General features: G+C 35.6%; 1 protein-coding gene across 4 annotated transcripts in view; it reads left to right on the forward strand.

Moving 5' to 3' along the window:
- The window catches only part of DGKB (diacylglycerol kinase beta), a 329,294-nt gene that overhangs the window by 293,295 nt on the left and 12,998 nt on the right, over window positions 1–23,001 (forward strand). For all 4 annotated transcript variants that reach the window (XM_031066802.1, XM_031066804.1, XM_031066805.1 and 1 more), the window contains one exon: window positions 21,573–21,693. In XM_031066802.1, the coding sequence (XP_030922662.1) occupies window positions 21,573–21,693 (121 nt within the window). The remainder of the gene's footprint in view (window positions 1–21,572; window positions 21,694–23,001) is intronic.

The following is a 23,001-nucleotide window of genomic DNA, read 5'->3' on the forward strand; positions in this document are numbered from 1 at the left end:
GTTCTGTGTGGGAATAGTCTTAGAGAGCAACAGAGATGCTCTCATCATTGTCAGAGTGCTTTGCTGAATCCATCACTGATTTTCCTGTTACTTGCTCTGTTGCAGCACTAAGAAACAGGTTCTTTTCCTATTTCCAAACTGGAAATGTGTTGTTTACCTAGATTATAATCTTCATTTATGTTACAGATCTTTATCTGTAACACTTTATCACTCTTTTGGAATTTGACTAATGTTGAAGATTTTGAAGTGGTAAAGATAACAACAGTGCCATATGTCATTCTTGTTGTTTGGAGGGGGGTTTTTTGTTTGTTTGTTAAGTTAAATGGATCGGATTTGTGCAGACATTTCAAAAAGTGATACCATAAAAATGGGTGTTTCATCTTTTTATTTTGGGTAGAACAGAAACTATTAAAAATTATTACTGCTATGGAGAAAGTGCACAGTCCCAGACCAAAATGACACGTGACCCAGCTGAAGTTTGGTTAGTTGAGCTTACAAAGAAATAGCTGAGTTAAATCTGAGCCAGATCCCTCTTTTAATATATACAAATGCTACACCTAGTGTAGCCGAAATTCTGGGAACCCAAGGTCTTTTAATCCCCCATAACATTTGTTAAACAACCCGTTGTAAGTTTGATTTTTCCCTGGGGGAGGAGGGGAGGGGGGAAGCACTCACATATATATGCACAATCTAATTCTACAATTGCAAATGCAAGCTTACTTAAGCAAATCAGGAAGGGAGATCTGGCATGTTGATTATTTTAATTGAATTGTTTCCCCAGATCAGTCAAGAGATCAGAGCTTGTTTATTTCTTTTTCTCAAATGGTTTTCTTTATGCAAGCAAAGCATAAGTATTTATGCTTTTACTTGTCTCTGCCCCTCTTTTACATCACTTTTCTTTGGGGGGAATATTTCTCCAGTTCTTTCCCCTGTGAAACTATATACTGCAAAAGCTTCCTTCAGCCAGGTTGCTATCCCTGTAAAATGTTTGTTCTCCTAAAGGAGAGATCTGCACACTGTAGCTTGGAATATATTGCTGTGGGTCTTATTGATTTTATTTATTTATTATAGGTATTTTAGGTATGAATTTAAACATGAGTTTTTTTGTCTTAACACATGATGCAGATCAATTTGGAGAGAAAATAATTTGATGCTATCATAGCATGTACTGAGATAGAACTTTAGTTCTTATTGGGCCCAAAGCACAGTATTAGAAAACAGTACGTATTACACACAGGAGCAGCATAAAACTTGTCATTTCTATGTTACTACTTTGAAATTACATAAAAAATGGTTTGCTTCCTACTACCATTAGATACTGTTTTCCAGCAGGATCCTTTGTCTCCCATGAATCAATATAATTTATTGTTTTCATTCAGTATTTGCTGAAGGTGTGGGCTTGTTTCCAGCTTGAGATGCAGTGTTCCTTCAGATCAGTAGACTATTATACTGTTACAGAACAATTCAGTGTTTTCATCACTCTACCACAAGTTCATGATCTAGCTACAGAAATTCCCTAGGCCAAAACATGACATTCAGGAGTTTCCAGGACAAATGACATATTTTAAATCCTGTCTTACTGCTCAATTAGTAAAAATGTAAACTTTGATAATTTAATTGCATTTAATTTAATAATGGTTTCAATTTCAAGATAAATTTTGGTTTTCAAGAAGTTAGGCATAACACATCACTGTGCATCATGGCAGTTGGTAGGATCAGCAGGAGAAAGTAGTCCAATCAGTTCTGTGGAATCAATTTTAATATCAAAATGTTAGTATTAATGAATAGATGGGATCCCATGAATTTAATATAGCTTAACCTGTGATTGAAGTGTCTGAAATCCAGCTAAACCCACAGAGAAAGGTCCAGTACTTTAATTTCTAATGCAGTGTAAACCTTGCAGGCAATGAAATGCATTAGGCACTGCTCGGTTGCCTGCCTATCTGCTTGGTTGGGTACTGGTAACAGCTGTGACGTCTAGCGTTGGTCTGGAGAGATGGAACTGTATTTTCTAGCTCAGGCTTTGTTGTGACTCAGTTCAGACAGGGAGATACCCAGGTGCCATACTAGTCAGGAGCACAGATAACTTCCTGGTCCTTTACCTTTTCACTATGGACTGCTAGTTAGGGGCCTCATCCAGGAAAGATGTCTGGGTGCTCCACTGTCACAGGCTGAATACATGTTTCCTGTTTTCAGGAATACTTTTTCTTGCTTTCCTCATAATCCTATAAAAGATTTTTTTCTTCTTACACATTGATGGGCCTCTGATGTGCTGTGAAAACTGTTAGGCACTCTTCTGTAGGCTTAAACTCTAAGGGTATCCTGCTACTGGGAGCTAAGCAGTCACTACTGCTGCTGTGGCTATGGACCAAGGTTGTCTTTTATTCAGAAAGATAATTTCTTTCCTAATAAAAGACAACCTTGGTCCATCAGTTGTAATATTGTTCACCTTGTAATATGGTTAAAGGATCAGGTCCCAAGTGGATGGGAGTGTTAGACACTTGCTTCCTTATACAGTCAATGAAGAGAGACTTAAGGGAATAAGTCTCTCTCTTTATGAGACAGGGAATTTGGGTGTGTGTCTATAGAAGGGTTGGATATGCTCAGCTCCTTCCTTCTTGTGTCCTCTGAACAGAGGTGCTGGCACTTAGATGCAGTGGATTACAACCTGTGATCATAGTGAATAAGCCAGTAAAAAATTAAAATATACTGCATTTTAAAAGGACATACCGTGACATTAAGAGAATCATCATGCCAGTATCTAGTAAGCAGTGTTAGTAAGAGGTGGCAGGACATGGAAGATGGCATAGAATGAGTGATACAATAATAAAGGCATAACAGATGGTAGTTCTGGTACTAGGAGTACCAGCGTGGTTCTCCATAAACTGAGAGAATGGTGGAATTAAGAAATAAGAAAAAAAAGGAAAAGACTAGTAAGTATACATTATGGATTTTGCTAATGGAAGATACTTGGCCAGAAAATACACTTTCCAGCAGTGAAAGGTGATGATATAAGGAATCTGAACTAACTAACAGACTTAAAAACAGAGATGATGTGTGCTGTACCATAGGAGGTGGTCATTGGTATTAGGTGTCTGGATTGGGAGAAGGTGGTTTTACATTCTGAATCTTTTTAGCCTGTTTTTTGCTGTGTGAATTTATGGCTGCAGTTGTGTGTCTGGTACTTAAGAATGTATTGGTACTCTTTGGTTTGTTTCCCTTGAGAGTAATTTGTGAGCCTGAAGGGAGAAGGGAACAGGAGAGCAAGTGCTCCAAATTCCTTCATTTGTTGATAAATGTGGCTGTACCTGCTAAACAGGAATATCACTTTTCTCTGTTAGGTGGGATAACCAGGTATCTGCATCCGTTTAGCATGTTTTGGTACTCAAGAAGAAAAAGCAGAGAACCTGCAGTTTTTTGGAAATATTCATCATTATTTGTTTTGAGGGGTTTGCAGGGATTTTTTTTCCTTCTTCACTCTGTCTTCAGGTTTGTTTTCTTTTTCAGTATGTGAAGATAGAAGAAAGTGAGTTAACATTTAATGAGTATAATTTAAAATGAGCAATATTGAAATAAGAGGATACATAAAGACTCCTAAATATATACATAAATCAGCAGGCACAGATGATGTTCAGTGAAGGATTCTTAAATAACTGTCAGAATAGATTGTGGATCCACTTGCCATAATTCTGACAAGGCATTAGAACAGGTGATGTACCAGGGGTCTGAAGAAGAGCAAATGGTTTGCCAATTAGTTGTAAACTGGCAGATTGGACCACCTGGTCCAGCTGTATCTGAAATGTACTTCCCATAAAGTTTTCCTCCCAGATCTTTATTCCTAGGCTACTGGGTTCACAGTTTGCAACAAAGAAAAATAACTGAAGGTTTCTATTTAACACAGAAAAGGAAAGACTACACAAACAAAAACAAGCCCCACAAGCCTCATTTGGTCTTTAAACCTGGTTGTATAGTTGCTATTTGTGAAGCTTGTGCTTTTCAGGTATTTTTCTTTCTCATTTTCAAAGGATCTTTTTATACCTTTTCTAACATATTTGGTGAGCCTCAGCTGTGCTTTCAGTACAGAATCAATTTGGAGAGATTTAAAAATATAAATGTGTGAAAGGATACTAATATCAAGGATCACTTTTGGCCATCACCTGAAAGTAAAAAAGCTAAATGCCTTCAATTTTTAAATGAAAAGTATGGAAAGCATTATTATTGCTATTATTGCCAATTATCAAATTTATAATTTATTTCCACAAGCAAATGTTAACACCCATAATTTTGGGTTTTAAGTCAGAGTATCTTTCTTACACCAAAAGTGAATTTAGGTTGTAATAGTAACAATTTGGTTAAAACTGAGAAGCATAGTTAGATAAAGAAATATTATGAGATATTTAATGGTAAAATTTTGCAAACATTACAGTTAGGTGTCTGTCTAATAATTCTTAGAGGTTTATTCCCCATGGCTAAGACTGTCCTATATACTTCTGAAATATATAATTTGGTATAGAGAAAAATTGTGTTGGGATGAAAAAAATTTTATCAAGCCAAACACAATCTGTAGACTCATCAGCTTTTGTTGCATGGTATGAAAATAAAAATTCAATATTGGTCTGACATCCTTTCATCTCTATTCAAGTATATCTTTTCAAGTGAAAGACAGATGTTTTTGTTTATCTATGAAAGCAAAAAAATATTATGATGAACAACTAAATGGACCTTTTCTTATCATTATCCATACAAGAAGCTATATGGAGAAGTATGTAAACGTTAGTTTATATGAGTGCTAATGGAATATAGGGGGTTTTTTGTTTCTGATTTTTTAATTTAAAAAGTTGCCATTTTGCATGTTTTTTGTATAGCAAAAAGCCATTTAAGAACAAAAAAAAACAGCCTGGATGTCTGAGCAGCTGATGTTTGCAGCAAGAGGAAGAGCAAGGACAGGCTTAATTCTGCAACCAGTGTTCACATCGAGTAACATCTGTTCATGTGAATAGTCCCATTGAGCTGCAGGCACACTCACAAGCTCAGAGAAAAGCCATGCTACTGTGTACAAGTGGCTTTATGATGGTCAGCCTAGAAAGAGATCATTGGCATTGTTCAAATGAGCAAGAGCTGGTCGGCTTGAAAAAGATGTGAAGCCTGGATGCCCAATTAGTAACTGCGTTTCAGGGCTTTCCGTTTCACTGTGAATTTCCTTCATAACTGTCCTCATTCATGCCTATTAAAACCCCCGTGAATGGAAAAATAGTTGTGAGCAGTAAGCTGACATTTGCAAGAGGGCTGAGTGACTGACCTGAAGAGAGGAACACTTCTCAAGTTAGCCAAGGAAAACACCAAGTGAATCATCAGTGTGTGCTGGGGTGGAATTTCTGCTGCACTGGGGAGGCAGCACTGCTCAGTGATGGGGGCGAGTATGCACACACTCTTTGCCAGACCTCCCCTGGGACCCAGCAGTGCAATGCAAAGTGGGTAGTTTACATCTTAATCTCATAGATTAATAGTAGCAATTATTTCCTTTTTTTTTAATTGTCTCCTCCTGCTTATTATTTATGTATATTCCAGTACCTCCTAAGGAGCCTAATCAGATAGTGGAGTTACAGGGAACAAACACACAAAAAAAGCCAGTCTGTGCCCTGGAGAGCTCACAGTATGCTCAGTGTTTTGTTAGTGATCACGATTGATCGTTGATTTCACATATGAAACCAGAGTATGAAACATTTTGTGAGAATGTATAGAAATTAAGGTTTTACCATTCCCATCATCCAGAAGAATCCAGAGATATAGTAACTCTAAATAGTTCTTTTGATCTGGTAGATACAATTGGACCAGGGCTGTAAATGAGATGTGGTGGCTTTCATACATGGGAGTTACGTGGGTGAGCTGAAAGTCAAAATCCCTGACTTTTCTCCCTGTGTCTTTGTCACTCTGTGATTAATATATAGATAAAAATAAAATGAAAGTGTTTAAGCAGGAATTTCTTACACAACTCATCTGATATTGCATCCGTTTAGGAAGTTAAGATACCAAACACATGGTGGTTATTTTATTCCCCCAGAACTGGCAGGCTTTGGAGCAGATCCCAAATAAAGATCTATACTTCATAATATTAGCAGTAGTCATGACTCCTGTGATACAACATCAAAATGTGGTCCTAGTTTGTGTCATAGAAAAAGCAATAGGCAGTCTGTCTTAGCCTTTACAGATTAAATACTGCAACAGGAAAATGAGTGTAGTGGGGGTTCAGCAAAATGTATTCTCAGTTTGATAAAGCTTTACTTAAATTTTTAAACAATAGCTCTTTCCAATTGAAAGATTGAAAATTTAATTTAAAAGAAATTAAGGTAGCAGGATTAGATAAACATAAAACTTCTATTCAAAGTTTATTTTACATGCATGTGGAAAATTCTCTAAATTTACTCTGGTTTTATGTTTTATGTACACATAAAATGTTTTTTAACATAAAAAGTTAAAAGAGCAACAAAGGCTAGTTAGTTTTTGAGTTAGAATGCAAAATATAGAAAAGGCCAATATTCAGACAGTCTAACCTTAATTCGATCCTCTTGCGAAGGCCATAGTTTTCTGGACTTCATGTAGTGTTGTACATTTTATTTTCCATGATAAGTGCCATGAACTTCAGTGCATATGCTGTGCTTTGATGATATAAAGAACTGTTTAAGCATTGGGAATTAGCATTGGCAATGTCATTTTCTAGGATATTTTGGAAGAAAACATATGATGGAGAAAAAATATCTCAAAACTTAGCCATTAACTCTGTTGTCCCTCACTGCTTTCCTTTTATCTTCCTCGTTGTTTTTGTTTGTTTTTTATGCTATAGCCAAAAGAGCATTGATTAATTTCATTTCATTCTGAGAGGATACTTCTCCCTTTATTCAATAGATTTAGGACCGGGTCCAGTTCTCATTATATCTGAATATGGGTTGAGTCAAACTTTTGTTGAACTTTCTCTGTGCTTGCTATTGAACACTTGTTTTTAGAGTTTGGTTTTGTTTGATTTTTTTCCTTGCATAAATCAGGATGAGGAATCTTGGGGGTTTTTAATATGTTAAACTGTATAAGGATGTTTCTGCTTTTGCTTGTTTATTATTTTGTATATCTGTTGAATTTAACAATATGTTTCTATTAATTAAAATAGAGTACCTGGAATGTTCAACTGGTATTAGGTTTTGCAACAGCTTGGGGATTTTTACAAATCCAAAAATAAATCAAATAAAAATAACACAAGTCCCTGATTTTTAAGCTCAGATTGACTTGGCAGTTCCCTTTATATTAATTGTATATGTACCAGTTTCCTGCAAGTAGTCAAAACACTAATGTTTTTACTTGTACTTTTAAAGCCTTTTTAAATGAACAGTGCCAGAATTTACAAGAAGCTGATAACTGCCATACTGTTACAGATGTTTCAGCTTCTGCAGGAAGAACTCAAACAAGACTTTCAAAAACATAGTTATTTTTAGCATTTTGTAACTCTAGTGACCATTATTGGGTAAAGGCCGTGAGAAATTAGATACCTTAAAAGTAGCAAATGGCAGCTTTTACAGTTATTAAATAAAGGTTTGATTCGTGTGGATTGATGGCACAATTACAGCATGTTTAACCCAACCCCTGAAATATGATTAACATAAGCTGATACTGTTGTTAAATATTTAGGTGATGCATACAACATTTTTTTTTTCTCCTGGATTCCTGATTTTGTTGTCATTTTCTGGAAATGTCAAAATTTGTATCACACATACCTGTAAACATAGATGAACTCACTTTTCCTTTATTTTCTCCTATTCATATCGGGGAGGATTAAAATTATGCTAAATTTTTCATAAGCCTAATATCAATAAATGAATATTTAATGAAAGACAAAGCAGGCATACAGAATAAACTGGTTTCAACAGCTGTGAACATGTTTTCATTTAGTTCATGCCATACTTACCTAGGATTCTTGACTCAAAGAAATTAGATTTGTTAAGAAAAAAGTACAAACGCTCTAAACAGAAGTCTCTTTTTTCTATATAATCCATCAGTTGTGAGATCATCTTTCACAACCCCTGAAGCATTGTTCCTTTTCATTTTAGTCAGCCAAAGCAGCTGGGTCTTTATAGCTGCAAAATGTTTGCTCATTACCAACTGCTGTTTTGTACACCACTTTTCATCACTAACAAATATTTTATTTTTCGCTGTCACTCCACGCTTGTCATAACTTGTTGAGGAGCAATGTAGTAACATATATTCAATTAATCAATGACTTCTCTGTCTCTTCTGACCTGATTCCTCCCATGATGTATGCCTGGGAAGGTGTGCACTCTGCAGAAGATCCCCCAGACTAGCAAAAGGGTCTGTGTGGATGCAGAAATACATCTGTAGCACTCAATAGGATGATCTCTTCAGACCTTAAAACATTTGTGGTAGTAGATTGAAAGTAATTCACTGGCCAGAATTATTCTGAAGACATTTTGAAGTGTGATTGAGATATCTTATGACAGTGACATCTGATCCACTTTTGAAATGGCTCCTGAATACCCACAGCCATTTGGTTTATTATAAGATAACCACGTCAGCCATATGGTTTGTAATCTGCTGCTGCAGATCCATCAGGACGCTCAGGCTGTGATCTCATCCTCAGGGCAATGATTCTGATGAGTCTGTGGTGTTACCCTTGTCTAACAGTAGTAGCAATAATAATGATAATAATGTATACAAGAAATACAAATCAAACATATGGACATATGCATCTGATACTTTGTGACTGTGGAAGCTCATCAGGCTCATGACAGTCTGACACTAAATGCGAGACTGCTCGGGAACTGCAGGTCCTCTAGGCAGACACAAAGTCACAGCACAGCATCAGAGCTCAGAAAGGCAATAATGTGAGTTTTGCTAATGTATAATTGTACTTATTTATGAAAGATATTTTAAAGCAACCATCCAATTATTTCATTTATTTAGAATTGCAACATGCTTTTGCCAGATGGCGTTTCGTATCAGGTCAAAAAATAATGAAGGAATTTGGCATTAGAACTGAAGTAACAAGAAAAGATGAGTGACTAGGGATTGCAAATTCGTTATAGCTTTTCGGTTTTGGGGTTTTTTTTCCCATCAAGCTTTTGTAATTTTTTTTGCTTCTCTTCCCTGTGGATTTATTTGTATTTATTGCATTTTTGTCACACTTTATTAAAAGTTAGGAAAGATAATTTACAATGTGTTGAAACAAACTCCCAATTCCCAGGGAAGTGTAGACTTAAATAATTTGTCCTTTCCCTTTTTAGATTATTTATTAGACACGTTTAAGGGGTTTTAACAGTGGCTGAGGATAGAAAGAGGTGATTTGAAATTACCAGGAGAAAGAAACAGTTTTTTTAAGAAATTTTTCAAAGCTCATTATGTCCTCTTTTACTATTGACAATGTTTTGTTCCGGTCTTGAATGGGAATGTAGGGATTGTTATGCTGGATGAGTAAAACATGGAGAGCTGTGGTTCAGACTCAGTGCACCAAAATGAGTAGATTCTTCAGAATACAAACACTATTCTAATACTTCCTTTTTTTCCTCCCTTTCCTCCCCCTCGCCCCCCCGCTTTACAATCCATTCTTGGGAAGAGTTTCAAATTTTGTTGGTGTCATGATAATGGTGAACGGGCCATCAGCTTCCACCTGAACTAACATTACCACTGGTAGTTTTTTAGGTTTTCAGGTTTAAACAATCAATTCCTGAAATCTTTGCCTAATTAAGAAATAAAAGATTGAGCCTGAGCCACTTAATACAGTAGGTCATGATCTCAGTGGACTCTGTTGGAATCCCAAATATTTCAAGGATTATTAGATTTGGACTTCAATGAATACATCACAAGTAACTAGTTTTGCATTTCCTACCAATCAAGTCTTCTACCAAATATTACCAATATTTCTATGAATCAGGCATGTCCCTTGAACTTGAAATAAAAATTTTCATACTATTGTGAGGATTGGCTTTAAAAAGTGACTTTACATGAAAATCTAGAATTTCTCAGATTAGACATTAAAATGAGAAATTTCAATCCAGCTTTAGTATTTTAGAGAGGAAAAGCTTTTTTTACAGGCATTTTTTCATCAACTTTGAATAGATAAAATATACAGTTTTTCCTTTAACGGTTCTTTCTTTCCTGGGGAAAAATGCTCATTTTCCTCAACTATACATTTAGAAATTGCTAGTGACTCTGGTGTTATGCTTCTATGAAAAGCAAGACTGAAAAAAAAAAATGGTCTATGGCTAAGATCCAGAAATTGAAGGACTGAAACCTGTCTTTTGCTATGCTAGAATCTAAAGCCAGATGTATAATACAAATACTCCAGTGGAATATGGAGGGGGAAAAAAGAGATAATCTCATAAATACAGATGCTAACAGTCAAAATCACTCAAGCTGTACTGAAATGTCCTTTGCACCTGGCACTGGAGGTGTTAGCCATGCCAGTTCAGTTCCCCAACACAGATGTTCTTGTTGTACCACTTCTTATGTGTAACATTTAGGTTTCTGTTTAGCTTGACATAAATACTGTGCTCCAAAGGCCACCCATTTATTAGTGCACCTGCATCTCCTGCTTTCTTTAATTCCCTCAGTATATTGCATTCCCCTTGTGCTGCTGATCCTAGTGCAAAGTAGTGTTATGGAAAAGAAACTGAAGCCAACATCACAATGCATGAATTATAATAATGTGCGATTGCTTTTGAAAAAAAATTTTCATCATGTATATAAAAAAATATTCTACATGTAAGGCTGAATTTTCAGATGCTGGAAATATGTAAATGTAAACTTGCTTGTTGTACACAACCTTATTTATAATGCTTTATAATTAGTATTCTGGAAGCATGTACCATAAAGTAGTTACCATAGCAATAGGTCTGTATAAACAGAGCACCTAACAGTCATGCTTGAAACATGCATGTGGTCCTTTGGATATTACTGAGTATTCATGCTCAGATGGTTTGTTGGGCAGACACCACCATTAAGGTCCTTTAAAAATGTGTCTCAGAGACAACACTGATCTCCTTACCTGTTTCTCATGTACTTCTCTTATCCTTCATCATTCAGAAAAAAAAAGCAAGAGTGAGAAAAACGAATCAAAATTAGATGAGAATAATTTTGTTCATTTTATAGGTCTTCTATTTTGCATTACAGTCCTCAACAATAGATTTTTCTTACCATTTCCAATCCCTCTAAAGACAAATTCAGCAAGGCTATACATTTCAGTAGAGCTTTTCAGCACAGGATTGACGGAGGAGTTGGCTCTGGGCAAGAACTTTGCTTCTGTATTTCTCAGATACCTGAAACATCATGAGTGGTGCTACAACTGAATAATGTGTGCTCAGATAATTTTTTAGTGAAACATTGTGTCTTTCAGTTTGTGACAGAATAAGTGTTTTTAAAAAATATAACCAGACACAATTTTGCTTGTAAGTAGTCTTCTTTTGTTCAGAATGAAATAAAGTTGGGGTTTTTTTGAGAGATACTGTTCAGGACTAGATCACTAAAAATAACTGGGTCTTGGTGTTGTGATGCTTGTGGCTGACTTAGGTATTTTTGGGCTTGAGAAGAAATTTGGAGCCGTTTTGTACTTGATCATGGTTATGGAAACACCTTTTCTTCCTGCATATGTTGTAAATAACTGTTGAGAAAAGATATTGAAAAATAGCTATATGTCAGTCATTAATATTTAAAATATTGAAAGGTATAATAAGAAATTTATATTTGCTTTCTTTGTGGTCCTTTGAATTGTCATTCCATGTAAAGCACATCAAAGACATTTTCTTGCATCACTATTAGAGGTAACTTTCCCATTTGCTTTCTGCAATAGCAAAGGTTTCAGAGTATCCCAGATATGTCTTCTTGTAAACCAGTAACAGTATAAAAAATACTGAATATTTAGCAATGTGTGTCATTCAGAAAGGAAGAAAAATAACAGCAATTCTCTGTATGTAGCTAGGTTAGATAGCAGAGACCAAATCCTGCAATGGCAACTAATGAGAACAGAACAAATCCAAGGAAAAGCCCTGGGAAAATCTGCTCACATACTTGGAGCTTAGTCCTGGAGCTATCAAGCAAACTTGTTGCCCATCAAACAGTGAGTAAGTAGAGGGTGCATCACTTCTTCAGGCCTTAACCTCTACAAAGAAGCCAACACATGGTAATTTTGAGTGGTAGATTTAGCAGAACACCTAAGTTGTCCAAGTGTGCTAACTTGTGTCCCAAAATTCTCTTGGTGACAAGAGAGAAAAATATGCTTCTCCAGAAAACCAGACCTCTTAAACTCATTTGCTGAATCCCTGTCAGGAGAAAACTAAGCCTTTCTTCAATTCTCCATATATAACTTCTTCACACCGTTAGAGTTCCTCTCAAGATACCATCCTTTCATCTGCTTCTTCTGTTGCTCCTTTGTCAGGCTTGTCAGGCTTTGTCAGGCTTGTCCTAGAGATCCTAGGCCACCTCAGACAGCACCAAATACTTTTAGTTTGGTGGGAAACTAAATCAAAGCTTCTTTAACTTTGCAGGCTGCAGGAAGTTTAGGAAGATTGTCTGATTGACAAAAGTGTTACAAATGCCTTCCCCAGGGTTCACTGGATTCGACTTCAATTGTCCAATGCTCCTTCTGTACAAAGAGAGGGTCTGAACAATGTCATTGAAACTGCAATCCAAAGTATGATTGTGGTATTTATTCAGTTAAAATAACCCAGGTATTGAGAGTGCGGGTGAAGAAAGTTAGGAGGCAAACCCACCACCAAAAAGTTGGCATCTCAGCAAGCTCCATAGACTATATTGATGCCTTCACTGATTTTTTCCTCTTAGTACCTATCCAAACAACCACCTTGGATATCTTCACCATGTTGAAGGCTCTTCCCCAGGTGCAGCAGAAATACATAACTTTAAATGTTTTAAGGCAGGCATTTTACCCCATCATAAATGATGAGAAGTAATCTATGAGACATCTCATTGATGTTCAGAATACTTTCCTGAGTTAGGTTCTTGGTTAATAAGTAAATACTGCTGCTTCTAAAACTGGTATCCACTCTGCATAGTGTCATCTCTAAACACCATGGACTACAATCATAGTAGAGGAAGAAAATGGAATTGGTTCTCATGAAGAACAAGAGAAATGAAGATCATCTTTGAGGTTTTCTGAACTCCTGGACCAAAGACTCTACCACCTTAATCAGAAGTAGTTTTAATACTCATGTAAATGGAGTGAACATTTCTTTCTGGCAGATGACAAAAAAACTCCGGTGGATAAATATAGGGATGATGTTGTTAATACAGTTTGTAACCCTGCAGAAAGGAAACATTTATCCCATGTTAGTACTAGTTCTCCTAGAAATGTACAATTCAAAGCTGGTTTTCATTGATCAGATTTCTACATTTCCATAAATATTACTGTATTTTTCTTTTCTAGTCTGTGGCATTTTTATAGACCAATCAAATATCCAGTATTACTAGGAGCCATTTAAAGTGAATGCCAGAACTACTAAGGAGTAATTTGAGAATTAGATCTATTTTTGTTAGTTGAAATGATCTTGCTCATATTGTATCGTACCTGGTGCTTGGTAATACGATAGCACCAGTACAAATAGGAAGGTATCCGGTTTGAAGTTCTTAAATATCTGTTAAAAGTGGTGAGCAGTCCAAGCACATTAAAATTCCATTTTCCCCCATACAAGTGTTTGCTGCAGATGACCCCCACTGATCTTAAATATATTTCTGTATCTGTAACTGAATAGAGGTTTTCCGTACAGCATGTTCTAATGGTACTCTGGCCTTTAGCCAACAAGGCACTGAATAAGGCTATTTTTAAAATACAGAAACTGGGAACAGCTGCAGCAATCAAATTTGATAAAAACAGAGAGGAACTTTGCTTTTTTTTTTTTTTACGGTTTGTCCAAGTTTAGACTCCTTTCATAGAATGGCTTTTGTTCTCTTGGGTGAAGGGGGTATAAGAGTAACACAGTGAAATCCTTTTGAACAAATAACTTTTAAAAGAATACAGATTAAAATAATGGGGAGCTTTTTGGTGTGGAAGCATGTTCAGTGCAATTGTACCTCAAACTATTAAAAACATAAATGCAATAAAAAAGAATACATTTTGTCTGCCAACCTTTACCATAAAATACTTATACATAATGATCTCCCAAACTGGAAGATAAGATCCCTTGTTTCAAATTTTGAACATCTGAACACTGATATTTGGGAATAGTTTCTGAGTGGAAGTCATTTTATTTGAATGCTCTGGGGTAGGTTGGTTTTGGTTGTTGGATTTTTTTCCTTCTTTTACCATTAATCAGAAAAGTTTTTATGAAGAACTTTCTTTTCCCTTACTAAGCTGGGGAAAAAAGGTTCACTTTAGGAAAAGTTTTACAAAGGTCTTCTGTGCATGTTAAAAAGTTTCATAAAATATTTAATTGTAAGGACTGATTCTTCCTTGTTTATCCTTCTTTTTTTGGTGGAGAAACTCGTCATTCTGTGATTAATGAGAATTGGGAGATGATTGTGTACACAGAAAAAAATCCATTGCACAGTAGTAGGCTGAGCTATGTCTGTTAAATTATTCCATCTGAGGACAGAGCCTGTGTGCTAGACTGGTGCAAGATAAGATACTGGGTGAAATTTGAGTTCCACTGAAATCAGTAAGAATTATGCCGCTAAATTCAGCAGAGAGAGGATTTTATTGATTGCATTCATTTTAAGTGACAAAACTAGCACTTTTGCATCTTACCCCATTATCCCATTAGGCCTATTAAGTGCACCATCAATTCTGATGGTGGAGCAAAATTCTACTGAATTTCTCACATATGCTTAAATGTAGGTAATATATATCATTTGTGTATGTCCACAGAGGTATAAAATGTGTTAGCATTTTTGTGTGTTTTTATGTACATGAAATATCTGCCTAATTTATTATCACTATATCTGAGTATCTCTCCAGGGTGAGAATTACATCAGTGATATATCTTCCTTCACACTAAGAGGAAGGTTTAGCTTGTTTTGTTTTAATATTAGGAAAACAAAATATGAAGACAAGAATAAAAGCTAGAGAATCAATACTGGCATGAAATGGCTGTAGAGATCCACCTGAGATTTTAGTGTTTAGAAGCAAACTCAGCAACATGAAATACTCAAAACAGGGTCACTTACCATAGGTATAGGACTTGATATATATCCTTGAAGTCAACATTAAGTGGGAGAACAGACTTCTGATAACAGAATGTTAAAATTCAGGATTTGCTGATTTATTTCCTGTGTGTGCTTCAAGCTTCACATGTGATCTTGGCCAGGTCAGTTCTGAAATCTCTTGTGCTTAACTTTATGTGGTAGAAATAATATTATGACTCTTCTGGGTCTACACACAATATATTCAGCTGAATATGCAAACAAATATTTTCCAGGACCTAAACATGTCTGTGTACAATTTTCACTTTGTAAAATGGACATAATAATATTATTTTTCCCCAATGCTTTGTCTGTTTTATTTGTCTGTAAATACTTGGGTAGGAAAGCTGTCTTTTGTGTATGTCTGCGAATCAGTAACAAAACAGAGCATTGACATCATCTGGGCCTTGGGATACAACTCTGATAGAAACAATTACAAATGCTGAGGCAAATGTTACTTCAGGTAGCTTCTCTAAAGGAAGACATAACAAAACCCAGGATGTACAGATTGCACAGAATTTACTATTTTTTTGTAACCAGGAATTTAGAAAAAGGTGTTCGTTTGAAATCAGGAAAATATTATGACAGTAAACACATTTCTAGCATTTTTTCACAATAGTCCCTATCACTGCATATGGAAGCAACCTCACATTCCTGCATAATGGGTAACTGGAGATTTAATACATGCTGTGTTCTAGGAAGATACTGAAGCATTCATGTGGTGCAGAGCACTGAGCTTGGGAGTTTTTCAAGGATCCTCTGGCATCGTACCGGCTTTCAAATTCTTATCCAGTATTTTAACTGGAACCAAAAAATTTCCAGAGTGATGATTACTAGGGTTTGATTACATTTAGTAAGCTGTGGAGCCCCTTCTCTTCGAAGACAAACTGCTACCAGAGACAGATTTACCACTGACCAACAGTGTTTTTATGCAAATATGCCTGAGTGAGTGCAGTAACCCCAAGTTATAATAGAGTCATTCAATCTCTTGCCAGGACAGCAATATTTATATATTGCAAAGATAGATTGGATATCAAAACCAGTTCCATTACAGAGGGAAACTTCTCTATGTAAATCAGTTTTTCTAATCACACCATGTTTCTTCCCACCCACCCCCTACCCCATTTTGCTTTCCTTGCTTTATCTTCATAGATGAATTCCAAATGTGTTTTTCTCTTGTGTGTTCACTGTGAATATTGAAGCATTCAGCTAATGCCAAGATAATGGATAACGTAAACTCATTAGGAAACTTTAAAGTCTCCAAGTGTGTTTCTCTGGGCCTTGGGAAGGGCTGTAAAGGGCTTACAGTCACATACAATGTTTTGTCTGCCACTTGTGCAAGTTTCTGTTTGAACATCTCCTGCTGCCTTGTGGGAAGAAATGGGCAGTCAGCTCCCCGGTGACTTTATCTCCCCATCAGGAATGAGTGCAAGGGGTCAGCTGCCCCTCTGCATGCTCGTCACCGTCTGCTGACAGCACTGCTCCCCTGGGAGAGCTGGCTTTGTTTACTGACGGGGCTAATAGGAGGAGACACGTGAAGTACTTTGGTTTGTGGAAGAGACAGGAGAGACATGGTGCTGTGAAAACATTCCCACACACTCTAATGACTCATTCACATAGAAAACAAGCGAGAGCCTTCAGCTCTTTCGCAGGGCTCGAAGTAGAACAAACGGGCTGGGGAACCCCAAGGCACCAGTCAGAAAACACTTTCCTAATGGACTGAGATGCTCTCTGTGATAGCTTACCTGTGAGACCTCAGCTCTCCTTTAGGCAGCTGAATGAACTGGTTAGAAAGAAAAACTGCGCAGTATCTGATAGTTGCTTTTGTTCACTCTTAGCTGTGAAATTCTTCTTGAAAATCTAACATTTAGTTTCCTAAACGTAAACTTTTCTATAATAGGTGAAACATATTGAAGAATTGAAGAATTTTATCACTAAAATCACCAATTATTTTGAGACATAAACTTTAAGGAATTTTGAGATTTTAGTGGAGCTAAGAGTTTTGTTTAGAGATAAGCTTTATTTGAGTTAATTAAAATAAATGGGTAGGCCTTGATGAAGTTAAGAGTTAGTAGTTAACTAATAATTGATTTCTTGTCAACATAATGTTTGGTTAGCTGGGTTTATAATGAAGAATATAAAAACTGATAAATAGCTTTTAGGAACATAAGACAATTGTAGGCCTCCTCTGTTCTGAAACCAATTGAAGACAGGGAATGGGAGTTCCACCAAGGGTTCATTTGTCATATTTGCATTGAAAAGGTAGAAAGGTCAGAACAAGGAAGACTTCATTTACTTCCTCATTTTGAGATCCCTCCCCATGCAAGGGACCACCGACTCATTTCAAGGAACAAACTACGCATGTTTAATAGCTTTTGAACTAATTACCGTACGAAGTGGGGAATGGGGTGTAGCAAAGTTATGAATATGTATTTTTATTTTGGGTATTCAACATTTGCAGAGATAAAAGGACTCTGTATCACCTGTAAATTGCGGTGTGTATTTGGGAGCTATCCCCTACGCTGCCCAGGCGTTGCAATAAACACATAGTTTCTAACTTTAAACTGTTAGAGAGTCTTTGTCCGTCACAGTTGGATATGGGTACTAGATCAATATCCATATTTTTAATAAATCAATTTCTCTTTGAAATAAAATCAGTAGGATGCAGAAGAAACACAAGAAAGAAATGCATCCCTAAAAAGAAAAACATCTTTTGCTTTATAGTTGTTAGAGACACGGAGACACAAGAATATAATTTGAGGATCAAAAAGAGTGACTCTCACAATGAGGTCTCCAACACAATAGGGATACATGTCACAGAAAAGTCCACATTATAAACTGTTTTAAGTGCCAAGTGATGTTTAGTGAGTGGCAGCGTTCATTATTCTCCACTACAGTTTATAAGATGCATAAGAAGTCAGCAAGAATAGTGATACTAGATCAACCCACAAGTTTGTGTAGCTCAGTATCTGACCTCTAACACCAACCTGTATTAGAAATAAAGCATAAGAGAGCAAACTTACAGTGATTATTTTCTGTTAAGCTATCCTATTGAATATGAATCATTTTTGATTTAAGTAATTTCAGTTTAGTGTGGCCTCATGGCATAACAAGATATTATGTAAAAAGGATTTCCTGCTTGTCTAGAAGTACTATAAAACTCAGTTCTTGCATTTGAGAAATACTGAATTACTTTACTGTCTTCACCTACACCAAGTGCAAAATACCAATTTGCACTTGGTATTTTGTCATCTTTCCTCCATTCATCTCCTTACTTCCTGAAGTATTTATTTTCATACAGAAGTTGCTCCATATTTGTTACCACTTTTGTTCCTCTGTCATTTCCAGTTATTTTTCTTCCTCTGCATTGCTGACTGAACTGGAACTACAAATTCCATACCTTATGGATGTACCAGTTGCAGTATTTGGTGATCATAAATTGAGTGTTGAGCTGATATTTTCATAGAACTTGCCACAGTAACTCCACAATGTTCATTCCAGCATGACAGTATCAATTATACTCCAGCAAAATGAGCATATTCACACAGAGACACACACCATATTTATTTCCAAATGTTATATATATATGTATATAAACAGTCTACATATCTGTAGTGAGTGCTCTTTCTCCTCATGGACATTAAGTTGCATATATTGAACATATATTGAACTTTCTGCCTTTGTAAAGCTCCATTACTCAGTACTGTAAAATTCCTAAACTTTTTTTATTATTGGGTTTTGTTTTTCCTTCATTGAATCTTCATTACTCACTCTCTACTTCTATTTCCAGATTATTTTGGGGTGTGTGTTGAGCAGTACAGAGGCCTGCACTGATCTTTCTGAACAATCAGTGATAAACTTCCACCAGAATGAAGAATGACTTCCCCTTTCCTATCTGTTAATTTAATAGAAAATCAGATCTCCTTTAAGAGAGCTTACTTAGTCTCTTTCTAAATCTTTGGTGGAGACCTTTTATGAAGCAATACCAACCCATTTTTTATGTCTTGACCCTTTTATATTCAAGCAGTGTACCTATAGCCATGTAACATCCTTGACGAGTGGGACTAAAATAGACATACTCCTTTTTCCACTTTTCACTTGAGTTCTTATCAAAGTCAATATATCTCAAGGGTTTGTTGAAATGGATATGACTATGCAAAAGCACCAGGTCAAATATATCATCAAGGGCAGGAGTGTGAACTAATGCAGTCAATAATTGCATGTTACATTTGCTTTAGTTTTTACTGCTTCTGAAGGAAAGTTATGTCTAATTTAAGCTTGATTCTAAAAATATTCATATTTGGCCTAAAATAACTCCACTTTGGGAATGTGCCACTGCAAATGTGAAGTTTTTGAAAGGGCTTCACTTTTTTGGTAGATGAGAGTATTGTTCAGTTCCATCTTCCAATGTTTAATATACCACATTTAATGAGAAGTGCAGTATAGATCAAAGGGCAGGATTTGGCCCTTGCTTACACTGCTGCTACTGGCACTAATCTCACAGCTCCTGAAAAATTATGAATCAAATATATGTCCCTGAAAATGTCACTATTCTGAATATTGCACATATTGCCTGAGCTGTCAGAAATATAAATCTGTTCTTAATCGTTCTTCCATTTTAAAAAATAATAATTTTCTAATGGCCCAGTGAATAGGAATTTGATGTTTTCTTTGGCTAAACATTTTAATGATTTAGTACATCTAAAAAGTTCTATGTGCCTTTATAATATATAAATAATTGAAAATGAGTAGTTCTTTCCCAGTTAAGACTCTGTGGCTACCAAGAAAAGCAGCATTTATTTAAATCTCACTTAAGTTTAAATGTTACTTATGGGAAACATTTTAAGAAAAAAAATGCAATGGAAAGCCAGACATACAAAATTAGGCTTACATGTGTTACATGGATGCAAGCTATAAAAATATATAGCTAGAATTAATGATATTGTACATTTTAAACTTTTGACCGTCTTATTGTTTTCCCTTAATGGGCAAGAACATTGTTTATTTTTTTCTTCATTAGTATTATGTGGAACTGATTTCACTGTGATGAAAAAATGAATAAAGCAGAAAATATTAAGAAAGTGTAAGAAGAAAAATGAAGGCTTTGGATAGTATCAGATTTTCTGCTGGAAACAGAATAATCCAGATCATAAATCCTATTTGCTTTTAATATATTTTTTCCCTCATCACTTCTTTCAGTTAATTACCTTCATTGAAAGCCCAAAGAAGTGAACAGAAAAGACTCCCATTGAAACTTTGGAATAGGCTCATAGATACGATTTTTAGCATGAGATTTTACCTTCATTAAGGGTTGAGGGGTTTAAAATACACAGAGTAATGTGGTCGCTTTTCTTTGTTTTTTTCAGTGTGATGATAGACTCTAACATTTTATCTCAATGCTTTGCTTCACTGAACAATGTACCTTTTAGAAACATTGATGTTAACAGCCAATTTATAAAATACACATATTATACAGCTAGAAAAGAAATGTTTCTTTTTCTTGTCCTTTTGGTCTTGGCACCGTTTATTTATGCAGGAGAATATAAAACATTTTGTACAAAACACCCTAGTTGATTCTGGATAATGTTTCATTACCTTGCTTGGTTGCTTCTCAGAGCAGACTGCTTATTGCTCTTTAATTTGTACCTGAAACTCTACACAGAATTTTTTTCTTACTTATTGAAGTCAAGTAAACTAATTTTTATTTAAATATTTTTTGAAGTTCAATGCCAAAGTATTATTTAGTCGAAAAGAAGTGTGAAACAAACAATATATAACTGAGTGCAAACAAGCATGACCAAGTTGGAAGGCTAGGTGGATTGTTAATGTTTTTTTCTGCCTTTTTGCATTGCATCTCTGTACTAATTAAGACACTGATCCAATGCAAAATCTCATCATAATAGTGCATGCATGTAAAGACTGAATTGGAGTTGTACATGTTGTCTGGAAAGTACTGTATAGAAGAGAATCCAATAGGGTCTGGAGCACTGACTTTTTCTTTACAGATTTTAAATATCTGTTGAAAAAATAAAAAGCATAAATTTCTGCACTGTAAACATCTCATTCTTTGTGTGTCAGGTAACCAAAATGAAGGAATATCTTCTATTTTCTCATATAATGAAATTATTTCTTTAGTATTCATGTAACCATGTATATAATATTCTATTTCAGAATAATTTTGGTTAGGATATTGTAGAATTGTGTGACAGCAGGGCCCAGTTGTGTCCAACTTAAAGCTGTAATTCTCCCTAGGAATAATCGTTTTTACCAGTTCTGTTCTCCGCATCTTTTATTGTCAGCTTGTCTTCTGACAGTTCTCATTGGTCAATATGACTGCTTTCAAAATGCTGTCAAGACAAAACGTGGATTTTTTTCAACTTTTGCAGATCTAAGTGACCAGCTTATGGAAGTGGTGGGTCTGGAAGGAGCCATGGAGATGGGACAGATATACACAGGTCTGAAAAGTGCTGGAAGACGGCTTGCCCAGTGCTCATCTGTTGTCATCAGGTATCAGCAGCTTTAATTTACACTGCAGTGTTGGAGTGAAACTGAAGAGTTTTATGTATTGACTTTCATTTGTAGTTTAACAGTCATTATTATAATTATTATTTCTTATGAAAGTAGCATTTTTGTATATGGAATTAATATATTCCATCCACATTCTATGCCTATACATCTTCCTTTCTTTAAATGTCAAAAAGCTAAAAAGAGGGTTTTTTACATTCAATCTTCACATGTTGTATTCAAGTGCTATTTTGTCCAGTGAAGAAGTATTGTCAAGCATTTGGAGCAGAAGGAGTAAGGCATGAACATCTTGGGGTTTATTGTTGACATACACTCCATGCAATTTCAAGCCAAAAGTAATTTAGCATTACTTTGTCACATTTTAACCCATTTATAATGCATACCACACCAGGGAATAGTAGTGTGTAATTAGTAATTGTAAAGCACTTTTTGATCTGTGGAAGTCAAAGTGCTCTGTTTTTAATTTATTTGTTATTTACTGAATTCTGACAAGCCACTGTTATTAAATCTGTTGGTGTGTGTGAGCCAATGATGGTGGAGTACTCTAATTTCATTGTGTTTTATCATTTCTAAGATAAGAACATTCACAATAGAGTAAACTTGAATTAGAACACAAGGAAAAAGTAATTATTCTATCTTTTGCATTTAATAAGGACTGAAAAGGAATTGACCATCTCTTTTTCAGTCAAGAATTCCTCAGTAAGAATTTTCAAAAATTTATTAAACCCATAAGCTCTGCAATATGAGCCTAAAATAGAAGAACAACAATAAAAAAATAAGTAGGAACCCTTCCTGAACTATAAACTGAGAGCTCATTAAACATTCTTCCTTCATTTATGGCCATAGGTGATTGGGGATAATTCCATGAACTGCTAATTTGTTTTCAAAAAACATCCAAACCAGAATTTCCATTGACCAACATGAGTCACTAATTTTTCCATTATTAGATTTATCCACTCCACGCTATTTCTAATAGTGTTGTGTGCAAACTGTTATTATACAAAAATACAGGGTTGGAAAAGACCATAAATGTAGTATTTTTTTTTTCCTGTTTCATTTTGCTACACTTTTCTTAATGTGACACCCAGAACTGGAGGGGGAATACTGTCTGTATCTTTCTGTTGAAATCAGCCCTTTGCTAACAATTTAAATTTATAACGTGGCATGTTAAAGACTCTGAATATAGTGCAAACTTCATTCTCTGTGAGTGTTCTGTCTAACTCAGACACAGTGATTCTACTAAATGGTGATGATAGACCTAAAATTTATTTCTCATTTCCTTTATAGTAG

Source organism: Geospiza fortis, unplaced genomic scaffold (genome assembly GCF_000277835.1).
Source record: "Geospiza fortis unplaced genomic scaffold, GeoFor_1.0 scaffold138, whole genome shotgun sequence".
Classification (NCBI taxonomy): domain Eukaryota; kingdom Metazoa; phylum Chordata; class Aves; order Passeriformes; family Thraupidae; genus Geospiza; species Geospiza fortis.